We start from the raw sequence: 19,068 nt of genomic DNA, 5'->3' as shown, positions 1-19,068 counted from the left end.
GGTCATGAATGCCTGGGAAGATTCCTTTATTTCTAACAGTCAAAATGTCCAGCAAAACAACTCAGACCTATTTCTAAAATCAGTTTAAAGTTGTGCATAATTTCAAACTTTCCAAAAAACTGATTGTAATTTTTTTTTTTTAAGAGATCGAGTATTGCTCTGTCAGTCAGGCTGGAGTACAGTCATGCAATCACAGCTCACTGTAGCTTTGACCTTCCAGGCTCAAGCGATCCTCCCACCTCAGCTTCTCAAGTAGCTGCAAATACAGGCATGCGTCACCATGCCCAGCTAATTTTTTTATTTTTTGAAGAGACAGGGCTCGCTGTGTTGCCCAGGCTAGTTTCGAACTCCCAAACTCAAGCAATCCTCCTGCCTTGGCCTCCCAAAGTGCTAAGATTACAGGCGTGAGCCACTGTGCCCAGCACATAATTTTTAAAATTTAGAAATTTCTTAACGAATAAAGACGCTTAAACGTACTCCTCTCTCTAAAAGGCACCAAGATACCTACCTTGCTTTTATTCCCTAGTAATTCCAGAGGGATCTGCAGGCCAGTGTCAAGCCACAGGACATCAAATAAGCTCAGATAAAACACGGGGAAGAAGCTTGGCTTATGGAGGCTGTTATTTGCCACTGAGTCATGATTAATAATCAGATCTGCTGTTGCTTCCTAGTTAGTCTTCCATGAGTTTGCAGGGGTTATCAAAGCTTGGATTTTCCAAAAAGAAAAGATTCTTTGCTCTCAACTCTGCAAGCTCTGGCCCTGAGGTGCTGGTTGCTAAATCTACCAACGCTTCTTACCAGTGTGGGCTGGAGTTTCTAGCGGGCAGGGAACTCCAGATGCTCTAAGGATAAACCTGCCTCCAGGATTGGGGAAATGACTCAGATAATAGCACACCTGAGTCATCTTCCCATTTGCTTATGAGCTTCATTAGTATTCTTCACTTCAAACATTACCATAGTAGAAAAAAAATACATAGAAACTTTCCTCTCAAACTCTGCCAACCCTTTGTCTCAGTTCTTCTGCCTCTGCCTTTTCCAATTATCCAAGAGCTGGGTCAGCTGCTCACCGCATCTTTAGCTTTAGCCTCCTATGCCTGAAACAATCCAGACTGGATGCAGGAAGAACTTATATGATCCTCCACCCTGTAACAGAGCACTGAAAGGTACAAACCAGACTCACTTCAAGTTCTAGCCTGGAAACTATAAAACTGCTCCCCCTTTTCAATCCTCTGCCCCATACACTCACTTGCTCTGTATTGATACAGAAAGAGAACATGAAAAAATGATATGTCAACACTGCAGTTCCAACTAATTTCAATAATGTTGAACTAAATAACAGTTAAAACACTTTTTTTTTTTTGAGATAAGGTGTCACTCTATCACCCAGGCTGGTGTGCAGTGGCGCAATCTCGCCTCACTACAGCCTCGACCTCCCAGGCTGAAGTGATCCTCCTACTTCAACGTCCCAAGTACCTGGGACTACAGGGGAGCACCACTTCACATTGCTAATTTTGTTCATTTTTGTAGAGACACGGTCTCGCTATGTTGCCTAGGCTGGTCTTAAACTCCTGGGTTCCAGTGATCCTCCCACATTGGCCTCCCAAAGTGCTGGGATTACAGGCATGAACTACCACGCCTGGCCCAAAATACAATTATTAGAGGAAAAAGTAATCTTGGCAAAATGCCTCAGAAGGTTCTAGCTGAACCTTCCTCTGATTCTCCTTCTAGCTGTGACAAATTCTGAAATACAACACTACTGCTATGGCTCGGGAGATGAAATCAGAAGAGTAAAGGATATATATTTAGCTCCCAGAAATCCAAAATGGAGATTCATAATTTATAATGGAAAAGAGTGGGGATAAATGAAACTCATAACCAGAAACAGTTCCCAAACCACAATATGGCCTTTGCATTTCAAAGTATTTCCTATTAACTTTTTTTAAGCTGTGTAGTAGCCAGGCATGGTGGCTGATGCCTGTAATCTCAGAATTTTGGGAGGACAAGGTGGGAGGATCACTTGAGTCTAAGAGTTTGAGACCAGCCTGCACAACCTAGGGAGACCCCATCTCTACCAAAAACAAACAAACAAAATTAGCTGTGCACGGTGCTATGTGCCTGTGGTCCCAGCTACTTGGGAGGCTGAAGTGGGAGGACTGCTTGAGCCTGGGAGTTTGAGACTGCAGTGAGCCGTGATCGCGCCACTGCACTCCAGCCTGGGCGACACAGTGAGACTGTCTCAAAAACAAATAAATAAATGATAAAAATAAAGATAAAAGTTGTGTAGCTTCATATCACCAATTAACTTGGTTTATTCCTCTTTTCCTTCCTTTGCCTGATGTTTGGTAGAGGTTTTAAAAAGAAAGAAATAGGCCGAGCACAGTGGCTCACACCTGTAATCCCAGCACTTTGGGAGGCCGAGGCAGATGGATCACTTGAGATCAGGAGTTCGAGACGAGCCTGGCCACATGGTGAGACCCCGTCTCTAATAAAAATACAAAAATTAGCCAGGCATGGTGGCGTGCGCCTGTAATCCCAGCTACACAGGAGGCTGAGGCAGGAGAATGGCTTAAACCCGGGAGGTGGAGGTTGCAATGAGCTGAGATTGCACCTCTGCACTCCATCCTGGTGCAACAGAGCAAGGAGCCATCTCAAAAAACAAAAAAAAGTTTTTATATGTTAATGATCACACACACACACACACACACACACACACACACACACACAGCCAGAATATGAGCAGCTGAGGATAAAAAGAGGCAAAGAGCCTAGCTCAGCTGCAGCAAAACAACAATTAGCTGGAGACAAGTGGCAGCTGTCCCCTTCAGCTGTGGGCTATGTGGTCACCAGGTTGCCTCGGACCCACCACACACTCTATGAATTCATGGCTCCTGCCTGGCCACCGTTAGTGCTAGAGTTTCCAAGCTCAGGGATAAGAAACACACAAGCTGAACAATCAATCTTTGCCTAACTAATTGTATTAGTTTCCTATTGCTGTTGTAATAAATTACCACAAATTTGATGGCTTAAAATAGCACAAATTTATTATCTTATAGTTTCGCAGGTTAGAAGTCTGACATGGGTCTCACTGGGCTAAAATCAAGGTGTCAGCAGGGCTATGTTCCTTTCTGGATGCTGCATGGGAGAATCCATTTTCTTACCTTTTGCAGCTTCTAGAAGCTGCCTGCATTTCTCGGCCTGTGACTCCTTTCTGTATCCTCAAAGCCAGCAACACAGCATCTCTCTCTGGCCCTCCTTCTGTTCTCACATCTCTTTCCCTGACTGTCCTTACATTACATCTCTTTCCCTGACTGTCCTTTTCTGCCTCCCTCTTCCACTTATGGGGTTCTTGAAATTGCACTGGGCCCACCCGCATAATTGAGGATACCGTCCCTCCTGCCAATTAGTAATTTTAATTCCTCTTTGCCATGTAGGGGACCATTGACTGGTTCCAGGGATTAAGACATAGACATCTTTGAGAGGCCATCGATTCCTCCCATCACATCAATTAATCAATGTGTATTTCACAAATTATGAGAGAAAATGTAAAGCATGTGCTTTTTGGCTTATAATATATGGACTCCTACAAAATTAGAAGTTGTTTGTAAGGCAAATTAAAGTTGAAAGGTATTAAACTAAAGGAATCTGTGGCAAATTATTCTGTAAAGGTATTAATTTCCTAACATCTTATTTTATGAATCCAGATTTTTGCACATTTACTTAATGTGAGGCTAAGGCTTAAATGTGGGTAAAACCATTCATTCCTTCATGCATTTATTTATTTAATTTAGAGACAGCATCTAATTCTGTTGCCCAGGCTGGAGTGCAGTGGTGCGATCATAGCTCACTGCAGCCTCGAACTCCTGGGCTCAAGCGATCCTCCTGCCTTGGCCTCCCAAAGTGCTGGGATTACAGGTATGAGCCTCCTGCCTGGCCCTATTTGAATATTTTGAGAATGTATGGGAAGGGGAATGCAGTCAAAAACGACACAACCATTTTCTGATAATTCACACAGAAATGTAACCTTCACACGTACATTTCTGAACCTGATAACTGGCAGGAAATATATTGTAATAAACCCTTGAGTCTCATTCAGCTGGCGAGCACTGATAGTATGCTGGTTAAGAGCATAGGCTCTGACATCAGCCTACCTAGGTTCAAATCCTACCTCTGAAACCTTGGAGCTGTGGGACCTTGGGTTAATTATTGAATTTCTTTGAGCTTCACTTTCCAAATCTATAAACTAAGAATAGTTAGCAGTACCTATTGCATAGGGCAGCCATGAGAATTAAACGAGATACAAAATATAAAACACCCAGTATGGTGCCCGGTACATTTTAAGTCCTCAATAAATGGGTTCTCTTACTTGCTGAGGCCCATGCTTAGGTGCAAGCGATATACAGGAAGTATCCTACAACTTGGATTCATTATTTTCAGGGCTTGAAAATGAAAGTGAGAACAGGACATGATCACCAAAGGGAAGGCAGCAGGCAAAATATTAAATTAAGATAAAATTTGAGTCTTCCCTTGGTAGATACCCATGGTTTCTACTTGCAGCCTATGTGAAAGATAGAATGACCTTCAATACTTAATGCAAGTGTGAATCATCCTCAGAAAAACCACATGATTTTATATTGAATATCTGAAAGAACAGTTATATTTGGTATCAGAGCATAATTTGTTTTTCTGCTCAGAATCCTCATGTAGTTTGTTTTCCCTTTGGATTTTAATGGCTCTTTACAGCCTCCCAAATAAGTGAACCTCATGTCCAAGGTGTTCAAGGCTCTGCACAATTTTATCCTTTTTTGTAAAAAAAAAAAAATTATTTATTTTTGAGATACACTCTCCCTCTGTTGCCCAGGCTGGAGTGCAGTGGTACCATCTTGGCTCACTGCAACCTCCGTCTCCTGGGCTCAAGGGATTCTCCCAGGCTCAAGGGATTCTCCCACCTCAGTCTCCTGAGTAGCTGGGACTACAGGTGTGTGCTATCACGCCAGGCTAATTTTTGTATTTTTTGTAGAGATGGGGTTTCATCATGTTGCACAGGCTGGTCTCAAACTCCTGCCCTCAAGCAATCCACCCACCTCAGCCTCCCAAAGAAGGAGGGACTACAGGTGTGAGCTACTGCACCCAGCCCAATTTTATCCTTTTCAACGTTTCAACTTTCATCTCACTTAAACCCCTTATGCAAACTCACTATCCTGCCAAACTACAAAACTTTCTAGTTAGGCTGTTCTGACTGCACTAAAGGACTGCTTTGTATACTAGTTAAAATAGTACATTTCTTGTCTAGTCTGGAGGCTGAGACCAGGGACCACATTTTAGATATCTACATATTTCCCCACAGTGACTAATATGTAATAAGTACCTAATTAATATTTGCTAAAGAAATGGATTACTTGTCCTTCCACTCATTAAGGTCATTTCTACATATGAAACTTTGATGCCCATCTTTTTTTTTTTATTTTTTTTTTTTTTTTTTTTTTTGACGGAGTCTCGCTCTGTCGCCCAGGCTGGAGTGCAGTGGCGCAATCTCGGCTCACTGCAAGCTCTGCCTCCTGGGTTCATGCCATTCTCCTGCCTCAGCCTCTCCGAGTAGCTGGGACTACAGGCGCCCGCCACCACGCCCGGCTAATTTTTTGTATTTTTAGTAGAGACGGGGTTTCACCGTGGTCTCGATCTCCTGACCTCGTGATCCACCCGCCTCGGCCTCCCAAAGTGCTGGGATTACAAGCGTGAGCCACCGCACCCGGCCGATGCCCATTTTTCAAAGCTATTTTCCTTCTTCAACTGACAGCCTCCTTTTTAAACATCCTGATTCACCAGATAGTCATTACATTATATGTCTTTAAAAAGTTGCACTTCTAAATTTATCCTGATGTTTTAGATTTTTTAAATTCCATACGTCTGTGAGAATCCTCTCCTTTTTTTTTTTTTTTTTTTTTTTTTTTTTTTTTGGCTAGGGCTCTTTGTAAAATAAATATTGTTTCCAGATAGGCTACTTATGCCAATATCGTTAAAATGATGGAATAATATAATAACTACTTCCTACCTTCATGGTTACTGTGATGGTGCTATTTACATTTGCTTTATGCAACCAGCCTTGTTTTATCACACCACCCTTCTGAGAACATAAAGAAGATGAGTCCTGAAATAGAACAAAAATTATCAGTAAAACAACAGCCAGCCTGCCATCTAATTAGCAAAACAATTAGGGGCACAGAATGAGGCCCTGCCCATTTCCTAATTAAAACATAAAGTCCCCTCTTCCCCATGAGGATTTAAAATAGTTGACTGTAGAATGAAAGGCTCTGTGCTACACACACAGTAGGGACTCAGTATTTACTGAATGGTATGGGCTCTCTTCTGGGAAATCTTCTGCACTATGTAAACAGTCGAACTGCACCTTGAAATGTCACAGACATCCGGGCCATCTGTCCCAAGAGGAATCTATCAGGCAGGAGAGTCCAGATGAATCACCACACCACATGCCCAACTCAAGAAAAGCAACTCCACAAGCATGTCCCACAGGTGGGGAACATGTTTATGTACAAATCATAGCCCCTCTCACTTGATTTTTTTCCTAAACCCTACTTGAAAATACAGGAATTAAAAAAAAAAAATTGAAAAGCACCCAGTTTGAAAGCTGGCCACAGATCATTCCAAAATAATTATTTCCTTCATATTTTCTCAAGAAATTCCCTTTGAAATCTTTTTCAGCAAAGTGACCATGAGGAAACTAGCACAGTTATCCCCACTGTTGCCCCCATTCTTACCTCATCTTTCTCACAGTCTTCATCTATCTCAAATACATGATTAGGAATCTTTTCTGGTCTCAAAGATTTACTGCAAATATAAGAGAACTGTCTTAGACACTAAACAGACCAAAAAAAAAAAAAGAAAAACAACACAAAAACACAACAATAATGACAACAACAGTTAAAGCAAGATGAGCAGATTTCTTTCTTTCACAAACGAGAAAATGCCAAGACATCCTATTCTCCTTTCCAAATTCAGATTCTCCCCTTTGAGTAAACTTACTGTAAGTTTGTGTTTCTGTAAGGACTTCCACATATGTGGCCAGCAGCGAAGACATAACTAAGCCCAGAAACTTACGGAGGGTAAAAGTTGCTAAGAAACCTGTGCCAGAGCTGTTAGTGGTGGCAGAACTTCTCCTTCCCCTGGTCAAAAAGCAACACAGGCCGGGCATGTTGGCTCACGCCTGTAATCCCAACACTTTGGGAGGCCGAGGTGGGTGGATCACCTGAGGTCAGGAGTTCAAGACCAGCCTGGCCAACAGGGTGAAACTCCGTCTCTACCAAAAATTTAAAAAAAAAAAATTAGCTGGATGTAGTGGCGGGTGCTTGTGAGCCCAGCTACTTGGGAGGCTGAGGCAGGAGAATCTCTTGAACCTGGGAGGCAGAGGTTGCAGTGAGCCGAGATCGCACCACTGCACTCCAGCCTGGGCAACAAGAGTGAAACTCTGTCTCCAAAAAAAAAAAAAAGCAACAGTGTAATTCTGGCTCTTGCTGTTTGTTGTATGACCTTGGACTGGTCATTTTAGGACTCTGTTTTCTTTTTCTTTTTTTTTTTTCCAAGGACCAGGCTGTCATATAGGACTCAGTTTTCTCCTCTTTTAGAAAGTGCTCTGAAAACTACAAAGGGCTAAACAAATGTCTTATTCTTCTGCTATTTGTTCCAAAAACATTTCCCATAAGACATCATGTGAGGAATTAGTGCTAGAGATGAGAAAATGGAGAGCTCAGACAGGTTAAGTGACTGAGCCATGGTCATACAGCTAGTAAGTGGTAGAAATAAGATTTGGGCCCCAACAGTCTGGCTCCTGGGCCAGTGTGCTCATGCCATTCCTTCAATTCAACTGAAAGAGATGCACTTTTCCCAAAGGATGGCTAAGTTCATCAAACTGAACTAATTATCATCAAGCTTTTTCACTGGCACTACTGGAAAATGCTCACTACATTATCCACCATCAGCTATATTTTAGTTTATGATCAATACAGGTTCACTAAAGCCAAAAAGTGAGCTCTTATACATTTTGGAAAGAATTTCAAAGAGGAAAGTTTAAAACCTATTCAATTAACCAAAACACTGCATTTAACCAAACATGCAGGTTACTTGAAGATTTGCTTTATTACAAATTATCACTGAAAGGTTTCACAAGTGGTGTTTGTTTGTTTGTTTGTTTGTTTTGAGACGGAGTCTCGCTCTGTCGCCCAGGCTGGAGTGCGATGGCACGATCTCCACTCACTGCAACCTCCGCCTCCCAGGTTTACAACATTGTCCTGCCTCACCCTCCCAAGTAGCTGAGACTACAGGCGCCTGCCACCACGCCTGGCTAATTTTTTGTATTTTTAGTAGAGACGGGGTTTCACCGTGTTAGCCAGGATGGTCTCGATCTCCTGACCTCGTGATCTGCCCACCTTGGCCTCCCAAAGTGCTGGGATTACAGGCGTGAGCCACCGCACCCGGCCTCACAAGTGGTTTTAACAAGGTAAAAAAGCTTAATAATTCTCCTGTTGCATGTTTTCCTGGAATGCTAAACTTACCATGGCAACATTCGAAAGTCCCCAGAGAAGTCCTCATACTTGTAGTTTACCACGTGCCAATCTGTGCTATAGGTTTTAATACACTGAAAGAAAATAGGAATCTTGAATTTGAAATATAGGAAAAGTACATATATATCCACTTTTTAAAAGTCTGGTACTATGCCGACAGGCTTTCTAAAACCATTTGGCAATTACTGTACTGGGATCTTCCTTTATGGATTAACTGTGTCTCTCTTACCCAGTTGGTGGCAATAAATCCCAATTCATATGCCCTTTGAATACTCTGACTCTCAGTGCAAAGAGTATTCAAATCCAAAAGGAAAACACTAAGGTCATATACACCTTGTGGAAATGTTTAAGCTTTATCATCATATACACTTGTTAACATCATATAGACTTGTTAACATCATATAGACTTGTTATTTAGGCCAGTTAATGTTAGTAATTTTATTGTACCTTTACATTAAAGGAAGACTACTTTAAATATTTTACATTTATTTATTTATAAACAGGTTACAAATATATAAAGACATATAAATATTGTATATATTTTAAATATATGAAGAATATTCTTCTGTGGCCTTTGAGCCTCTTACCTCTTTAACAAATAAACTCTGGGCCCTCTTTTCAGCATCTTCTGGTACAGTAGACTGCACCGTTCTGCGCTGACGACCTATCACTGAGATCTAGAACACAAAGAACATTCTTGCTGTAAGAACTGGCTTGAAAAAATAGGGGTTTTTTTCTTTAAAGAAGTGCTTGTGAACTCACAGATATATCTTCCATTGGAAACATAAGCAGATCTCGGAGGGGGTCGCTGTAAATCTGGGTTTTTCTTTGGGCAATAACATTCTCATAGTCCAGGGGCTCAACAACTTTGGCCTTTTCCTTTATAAGAGACAAAAATAAAGTTATTATGATCAAATCCACAAGAGTTAAATTCCTTTCTATGTACTAAAGATACATTACTTCTCAAAAGAAGGAATTACTGATACTTTTAAGTACTTAATTGAGACACTTTCACAAGAGAAATATTCTTCATAGCTAGACACACACCCCAAATACATACACACACATACACACACACACACATATACACACACACACACACAGACATTCCCTTGCTAAAGATAAAGAGTTCTGGCTGGGCATGGTGGCTCATGCCTGTAATCCCAGTACTTTGGGAGGCTGAGGAAGGTGGATGACTTGAGCCCAGGAATTAGAGATCAGCCTGGGCAACATGGGAAAACCCCATCCCAACAAAGGTACAAAAATTAGCTGGGTGTGATAGCTCATGCCCGTAGTCCCAGCCACTCGGGAGGCTGGGGCAGGAGGATCACTTGAGCCTGGGAGGTTGAGGTTGTAGTGATCCGTGATTGTGCCACTTATACCTGGGCAACAGAGCAAGATCCTGTCTCTCCAAAAAAAAAAAAAAAAAAAAAAAAGTTCTGGAGAAATAGAACTGTGTTATTCTACTTAATCTGTGTGCCTTCTAAAAATTATTGAATTTTAAGTAAAACAAAAAGTGGCATACTTGGAAGTCTGCCTGTTGTTATTTACTGCATCTGTACTACTCTCTGGGCAACGCTGGGGGAGAAAGTGTCAACATTCATGTTCCTACTCTGTACCAGGGACACTGTCTCATGGGCATACTAAGTTCCAGCATAGCTGGGGCAGGCATAGATAGTAGAGATGCTTGATCCCGTGGGCAGGTTATGAAAGGGTGAGGTTCAAGGTGACAAAGTCAGTGGATCCCTGCTGGACTTCTTCTAGGCGAGCTGGCCATTGATAGTAGGGCCCAGCCTGAAGCTAAAGTAATAAGAAGCAGGGTCAGTGATGCTAAGAAAGCCAGGATGTAACATAATAAGAGTAATGATAACAGTTCACATTTACTGAGCCCTTTCTATATGCCAGGCACCGTGCTAAGCACTTTCTGTACATTTTTTCATGTAACACTCATAGCAATATGAAACAGATTGAATCATTATCCCCATTTTACAGATGCAGAGACTCTGGACCTAACTGAGGTTAAGTAACTTGCCTGCCTTCAGAACTGGAATTCAAACCCAGGTCTGTGACTGCAAAGGCTCTGCTTTTCTTTTTCCCCTCAGAAATACACAAAGATGGCTCCCACTTCTGCACACCCATGGCTGACCCTGCAGCTGTGTGTACACGTGCAACTGACTTCAATGTCTATCATCACTAGTTTTCATTGTCACAGGTGTGCATGCCATAAGCCCCAACCCCCACAGCCATATGAGGTGACCCTGACTTCCACCACTGGCCATCACTACTGTACATGCACCCATAGCTGTCATGCGTGCACACCACCAGCCCTGACCCCTGCAACTGCGGGGGAGCGGCGGGGGCGGAAAGAAGAAGAAAGAAATATACCAAGATTCTCATGTGCATGGTACTGAACTGGGAATGGGATCTCACTATTTACCTTCCTATCATTTTTTTTCCTTCATTGAACTTACCACAATCTGATATACCATCTATTTCACCTCTCTGACTATTTGAGGGCAGGGATTTTCTTCTATTTGTTTACTTCTTTAATCCCAGCACTTAGAATACCTGGCACACGGTAGGCATCCAGTCATTAATTGCTGATGAACTTTGAGATATTCAGATTCAACCAGAGCCATGTCTCAACACTCTATTCTAAACCAAGCTGGGCAGACAGTAGTAATTTTTAACGATGATGTTTCATATGAAATTATTTCCTTAAAATTTTATAATAAAAACTGTATAAAAACCCCAAATGTAATTTATATTAAGACTTAATATTATAATAGCATCGGGATTATACCTGTATTTTTGTACATAGTATTTGAGGTAGTCTCTAGTATCACTACATCCATAGAAAAGTTGAGAATAGTTTTTATACATGGTTCACAACAGGTCACAGCTATACCCAATTTCCATATCTGAAGGGCATCTCAAAGTTTCCTGTAGAAGATTATTTAGAAAGATTAAAGTAGACTACTCTGACCAATAAGCTCAGTGTTCAACAAATCTAAAAGATCCTAACCTTTATGCTTTATTTCAAGTCTTAAATTTGGATTTGTAGACCCATGTCTACAAAGATCAGAGCAAGTTGATCATCCCTCTCATGTCTGCAAATACTACTGCAAAATGAGTTGAAACAAAAGGAAAAAATCCTATTTGAGAAATTCAGATTTTCTGACAGGAAAATCTGACCCCTTTCGGCCATACCTACCGTGTTTCCATGGACTCAAATAAAAGGAAACTGACTGCATCTTCCAGCTCTAACGCTCACAGTCTGAGATCAATTTCTCAGAGAAATTGAATGAGTAAGTCCTATCTAAGAAAGCAAGCTTGAGGCACTAAAAATAATCTAAGTCTTGCTTTGGTGCCATTTTCCTAGTACAGATTGCAAAAACAGTCCTCAAATTTCAATGTTTTAACCTGTTGAATCTGTCAACTTCTCTGTACAATAATTTCACAAGTACCAGGCCGGGCGCGGTGGCTCACGCTTGTAATCCCAGCACTTTGGGAGGCTGAGGCGGGTGGATGACGAGGTCAGGAGATCGAGACCAGGTGAAACCCCGTCTCTACTAAAAATACAAAAAATCAGCCGGGCGTGGTGGCGGGCACCCGAAGTCCCAGCTACTCGGAGAGGCTGAGGCAGGAGAATGGCGTGAACCCGGGAGGCGGAGCTTGCAGTGAGCCGAGATTGCGCCACTGCACTCCAGCCCGGGCGACAGAGCGAGACTCCGTCTCAAAAAAAATAAATAAATAATTTCACAAGTACCTACTTCAAGTATATTTGAAAAAGAAAAAAAAAGAAAATCCTCCTCAGCTTTCTTTTTCCTTTTCTTTCCTTTTTTTTTTTTTTGAGATGGCGTTTTGCTCTTGTTGCCCAAGCTGAAGTGCAATGGCGTGATCTCAGCTCACTGCAACCTCCACCTCCCGGGTTCAAGCGATTCTCCTGCCTCAGCCTCCCGAGTAGGTGGGACTACAGGCGGCTGCCACCACACCCAGCTAATCTTTGTATTTTTAGTAGAGACAGGGTTTCACCATGTTGGCCAGGCTGGTCTCAAACTCCTGAGCTCAGGTGATCCACCCGCCTTGACCTCCCAAAGTGCTGGAATTACAGGCATGAGCCACCATGCCTGGCCCTCCTTCAGCTTTCTAATGTAGCTCCAAATTAATATGGAAAGAATATGTCAAAATGAATCACTTATTGTTTTAATTTATGGGGTACAAAGTGGTGTTATGATTTTTAATACAATGTAGAATGATGAAATTAAGCTAGTTATATCTATCACCTCAAATATTTAACATTTCTTGTGATGAGAACATGAGAAATTTATTCTTAGTGATAAGATGTACAGTACTCAATTATTAGGCATATTCAGCATGCTATACTATTGATCTCAAAAAAACCAAACTTATTCTTCCTGTTTAACTGAGACTTTGTATCCCACCATTGACTACCATCTCCCCCACTTTGCCCCCAGCCCCCGGTAACCACCATTCTACTCTGCTTGTATGAGTTTGATTGTTTTAGATTTCACATATAAGTGAGATCATGCAGTATTTGTCTTTCTTTGCCTGACATAGTTCACTTAGTGTAATGTTCTCCAATTCCTGAATTACTCATTTATTTAAATGTATAGTATATACCTTCTAAAAATGAAACACATATATTTATATATATTTGGTCATATATTTATGTTATAGAAAACAAAGTTTCACTTTTCATTTAAAACTGATTAAGCATTCTGGGTCTTCATGCCTACTTCCTTTGTCGGGGGTAGCTCAATTGCGGAAAAGTTAGGATGGCTATTCTGGGTCCCATAAAACTTCCCCTAATAGAAGATTTAGGCCTGTGAATCAGGATTCATCTCTCCAAGAAGAAAGATGAGAAGGGACTGAACCCTACATTTCCCTTCCAGTAGGATTCAGTTATAACTCTGCAGGAATCAGAGACAAAGAAAACCTTTGACCTATAGAATTATCATGATTTAATGGTGGTTCTGCCCTGCAGTCTCTGTCATATCCCTTATCTAACTTTCTCATTCAGCTTTCTCATTCTATTATTAGACTTATACATAAAAGCTTCCGGTACACTCAAAGAGGGTCTTTCTTTCAGGTTTGTAATTTATCCTTTCTGCCAGTGTGCACACTGATTGGCCTGCAAAGGTGCTTTTTCATAACTCCAAAAACCCGTTACAATAAGTGGTACTTTATAAACATTCAAATAATAGCAACTTCCATACAGTTCCGGGGCAGTGCTAAGTAAAAGGCGAAGGCATTTATGCAATCTGGAGAGAAGTGAGCATATGTTTCAGTCTTCTTCCCGTAAGTAGTGACAGGAAAACCGTCAACCTAAATTTGGAACCAACTCAGTTTTCACCATGGGGAAAACAAAACAAAACAAAACGATTTGTTCTTGAAAGTTTTCATTCACTGACTCCCAAGTTTTCTTGAATAACTTGCTAATAATATTAGTATTTTTTGTTAATTCATTTCAAGGTCACTTTGCAGTCTTAAGAAAACACTTTCATATGCATTCTGTTTGTTACCAAACTCTTGTCAAGCAGACAAGGAAAATACCATCATTTCAACTTTATACATCAAGAAACTGGCTTGGAGGCCTAAGTTCATCTGTCTACATTAGGAGCTGAACCGGGATTCAAACCCAGGTCTCCCAACTCCTAATCCTTGTTTTTATTAGTTTCCCGAACTTATTCACATATAATCCTCATATTTACCACACCATATGTACTATTATTTACTTCATATTTTTCTTCAAATCAAGTATCTTCTTCATTGAAAACATTTATTGAAAAAGAAAGCTTCATATCATCCCATAAAGGAGAATAAATTGCATTTTTCTATCTCTAGTAAAATAAAAATGCCAATTTTGGTACCATGGTGTGGGATGCAGTACACTTTTCCATTGCTTATACAGGCCACTAAGGACCAAATCTCAATGAGCTTTCTATGTGCAAACTCTACAAATGGGAAGAAATGCACAGCTCCATAAATTGAGATAACTTTATTTCTAATATAAGTGGAAAGGACAGATAGCAAAAAAGGAAACTCGTCAGAATAGACTCAGTTGCAGTCCACTTCCTGGTCCAAAGAGAGGAAACAATGGATCCTCACTGAGGGTCACTAACAGCATCAGCACTTAGACTTTACAATTTTGTGGTGGTTCCTGTACATTCACAGTACAGGATGACTGATCTTTTATCATCGTAACTGTATGTGTATAAATATAAAACCATGCCTGTAATACTAAAATAAATACATAATAATGTACATGAATGTATATATTCAACCATCCAACCACTGATGTATCCAAAAGCACATTTGACTAGCAAGCATATTCATGTTATCATTAGAAATGTGTAAGACACAAGAATAATCACATAATATTTATCTGTAAGCAATGCAAAATGAGCCTGGGTTACTTCTGCTTAAATATCATACCAAAGGTCATTAGTTTACCGGTAAATCTTTTACTTTAGAAACTAGTTCTCCTTAAGAATTCTAAGAATGTCTCTTCTGCAAGTCTGAAGTGAACACTGGCTTCATAGAATCTCTCCTTTATCACACTGGGACGGATACCAGAAAGCAGGCAGAAAGCTGAGCAGTAGGGCACAGGGCCAATTCAAAAACATCCCTGCACCACCACGCCACCACTACCACCACCCCATCCTCCAAACTGAGTTTCAGCACAAGGAGGAACACGGCAACTACCGGTTTCAGAAAGAGAATGATTAGCCCAAAAGTTCTTTTTTGCAGTATTGCAGTCAGACTACAGCTTCAATGACATCTGAGCATTTTCTTATGAAAAATAACAACAGTCTTGGGATAGAAGTAGCACACTCAAAAAGAGGTGAGTCTCTCCTTCCCATCATTTCTCCACCACCTTCACTTAGGAATTTCTCCAGATCCCCCTAGTCATTCGGCTCTCCTTTCTTCTCAGACATTTGTAAGCAGAGCCTAGAGTGCTTTCTCCAGAGAGCATCTTAAAATAACACTTTGCACTCAAAATGGCCACTGGGGGCATGCAATTTCCGGCAGCACAGAAAACAAAGTGAGTTCAGCATAAAGATGCATTTATTGAGTTCCTACTGAGGTTCTGCTCCTGTGCTAGCCCCTGGTAATGCAGAGGTGAATAAAAAAACAGACCTTGCCCTTGAGAAGTTCACAGTCTCGTGGGGAAGGTAGATAAATCCAAGATGTGAGAGCTGATCACAGACTGTTGTAATTTCTGTGCATCTATCATGCCCTTTGATAGCCATATCTTCTTCCAAAAAAGGAACTGTACAAGTGTGTTTGCACACTAAAATGTGTGAGTCCCTCTATTCCCCGTTAGATCAGAAGAATTTCACCATATCGACTTATGTGGTCTCAGATCATTTCATCTTGCCTTCTAGTTTTATTCATAAACCCTGTAAGATCAGAAACTAGGTAACTGTCAAGAGTGGTGTGTGAATATAAGGAGAAGCAAAAGTTGTGTTATGATTCACAGAAGTGAGAGATGCCACCACTGTAGATTAGAGACTTCTAGAGAGGAACCCTTTACAGCATGTCAATAATGGAACCATAACTGTAAGGATTTTTTTTTTTTTTTGAGACAGGGTCTTACTGTGTCACCCAGGATGGAGTGTAGTAGTTTGATCACAGCTCACTGCAGCCTCAACCTCCCTGGGCTCAGGCAATCCTCCCACCTCAGCCTCCCAAGTAGCTGGGACTAAAGGCGTGTGCCACCACATCAGGCTAATTTTTGTATTTTTTATAGAGATGGGGTTTTGCCGTGTTGCCCAGGCTGGTCTCAAACTCCTGAGGTCAAGTGATCCACCCATCAAGCCTCCCAAAGTGCTGGCATGAGCCACTGTGTCCAGCCTGTAAAAAATTTCTTCATGAGGTTCAAATAAAGAGTATTTGACTTTGTTATGACCATGACCTGTTTGTTCTAAATGTGACCATCTTTCAGCAGCTCATCGCTTTGTCTCTTCCCCAATAGGAACTCCAATTACTGAAGGAGCTTGGCATAACTACAATCTAATGATTATGTGGGGGGGGGGCATCTTTTTAATTAGCGGAACCCAACTTTGCAAAATAGACATGAACATCTTTTCATAAAGATTATTTTCCGGGGAAAATCTTGGCGTAAGAATCTAAATACAAACTGCATTCAGGACACTGACCTTTCTTAAAGTAAACAGCTAAGCGAAAAGTCATACTTTCCATGAGACCAGTGGGTCATGTTTATTACCAACCCACACTTAGCTCACCTGATTCTTATGATAGCATAGCCCTCCTCGCTCCCCAACAGCCCTTATTGTCTTTCCCATCTATTGTGGCATTTACTCATATATAACATTCCCTGGATACTTAACTGCTTTTTGGGTGGTTTACTTAGTCTCCTAGGCAGGATCAAAAACACCAAGTCGGTCAGGAACAGTGCCTTGTACTTTCTCTTACCACTTACATTAAGCATTGCTGTATACCCGGTTAAGCATTTTATACCTATGATCTCATCTAATTCTCCCCAAAATCCTGTGAGAGGTTATTTTATTATGTCCATTTTACAGATGAGGAAATTGAGGCTTAGGCAGGTCCAGTGTCACATATTTGTGGAGCTGGGATTCAAATCTTTATCTGATGGACTCCCGAGCCAGTGCTCTTAACCATGATCCACATAAACCTTTATGCGTTGAACTTAACAAAAGCAAATCATTTTCTCAGCTCCAACCACATTTTATTTCCTTGAACGAACTTTGCATTTTAGAATTTTCTAAAACTTACTCAAACTACGCTACCATTCTTACCAAAGTGAAATCTTGCCTTCCTATCGCCCTGATGATGCTGAACATGACTGGCTTAGAGAGCTTTTAGTGTAACTGGATAAGGATCTTTGCATTTCTAAGCTGTTGCTTCCAATTTAGCATTTGTCATCAATGAGTAGGGATTAGCACCTTAGGTCTTTTACTTGGGGGAAAGGAGTTGGCAGATTCAATTCCAAGTGGTTAAGAATCAAATTACAAAAAAACAACAGTATGCTATTGTCAAGGGACCATGTCTAATTCACCTCAATATCCTCCACACAACCTAGGAGAGAGCCCTGAGAACTACAAAGCCAGAAGTTTCTGTGTAGGGATCACCAGCTGAATAGTACAAAGAGACTGATCTTACACATATGCCTTCCAAGCTAAAATGGCAGCACACAAGAAGAGAAGGACAAGTTGCTGCTGATGCTTTCAGAATTAAATTTTCAGTTCCCAGCTTTAATTTAGGAACAACAACTTAATGTTCTAAGAATCAGCAAAATATGATTTCGAAGGCCTTTAAATCTAACATAGAAACATTAAGGAAACATAAAACCCATTTTTTCCCTTAGAGTTTTAGCATAGGGAAGAAATTGTTTTAACTGCCGAATTATTTCCCCTTTCCAAGTCTATTTAACTATTTACAAAAACTCAAGAGCTACTTTTAAAAACTTACAAAGAATTTACTTTAAAAACAATAAGAAACAAACAAGACTATGCACTATATGATTAGTTCACACTCGGTTAACAAACGTTTTTCATTACAGCCAGTTCAAATATTATGCAAATAACCTTGATTATCTACAAATGAATAAATAGAATTTTCATGAACTTTCTACCCCAAAACTCAATTTAGCCAAAACTTTACTCAACAAACTGGTTGACAGGTAGGAAAACTGATTTGAATTCAATTCCTCCTGGCTTTTTGTGTTCACTCTGTGCTAATAAGCATTTAAATGACTCAAAAGTAAAATAAAAAGAGGTTTAAGAAATGAAGGGCTTGAATAATTGAGAGACTAGAATGGCAAAGAGCTTTTTTAAAATTAGAAATTTTTTTCTGTTCTTTAGTACACCATTATTGACAGAAAGAAAAACAAATGTGCCTTGGAGATACATAATGACTTTCTAACAAATCAAAGAATTTAACGAGTTCACAAAGACATACACAAATTATTGCAAATAATTCATTCCTGCAAGGAGAAATTAGATTGTGCTCATTCTATGCTTATCAACTATTTTATAACCTGCCTCAGATCTTGGTGCTCACCTTAAACTTGTAACAACAACAACAAAAAGACATCTCTGACTTTTTCCTGAGTTTTATAAACAGAACTCTAACATACCTTGCATTCTTAAGCAGAAAAAACTGTAAAGTGCACAGGCGTTCTATAGGTATGTAGATTTAGCCACCTAAATCACTTACATTCAATAAAACATAACCTCCTAGAGGTCCTGTTTGTATCATTTGAACACAGTAGCATAAACTTACTCCATTAAAGAAGCTCAGTAATCTATAAAGCAGCCACACATCATTTTCCACACGGGATCTGGCAATCAGTCTACCCATCTCATTAACTTGCTCTTGATAATGGAGTAAAGAAAACTGACAGACTCTAGTTTGAAAATCAAACTTGATAGGGGCAAAAATGCACCTTTCTACAAATATTTTAGTTTTCCACCATCCATCA

The 19,068-nt window shown here is 40.5% G+C and overlaps 1 protein-coding gene across 1 annotated transcript in view; it reads right to left on the bottom strand.

Annotated features, from left to right (window-relative positions):
* The window catches only part of DOCK11 (dedicator of cytokinesis 11), a 200,737-nt gene that overhangs the window by 144,337 nt on the left and 37,332 nt on the right, over positions 1 to 19,068 (bottom strand). Inside the window, exons 2-6 of the mRNA XM_030807271.1 lie at positions 9,336 to 9,452; positions 9,161 to 9,250; positions 8,565 to 8,647; positions 6,774 to 6,843; positions 6,050 to 6,145 (exon numbers count right to left, since the gene is read on the bottom strand). Coding sequence (XP_030663131.1) covers positions 6,050 to 6,145; positions 6,774 to 6,843; positions 8,565 to 8,647; positions 9,161 to 9,250; positions 9,336 to 9,452 — 456 coding nt within the window. The remainder of the gene's footprint in view (positions 1 to 6,049; positions 6,146 to 6,773; positions 6,844 to 8,564; positions 8,648 to 9,160; positions 9,251 to 9,335; positions 9,453 to 19,068) is intronic.

Source organism: Nomascus leucogenys, chromosome X, assembly GCF_006542625.1.
Source record: "Nomascus leucogenys isolate Asia chromosome X, Asia_NLE_v1, whole genome shotgun sequence".
In the NCBI taxonomy this organism is placed as follows: Eukaryota; Metazoa; Chordata; class Mammalia; order Primates; family Hylobatidae; genus Nomascus; species Nomascus leucogenys.
The sequence above is the reverse complement of the archived record's forward strand: the minus strand, read 5'-3'. Positions and strand labels throughout refer to the sequence as shown.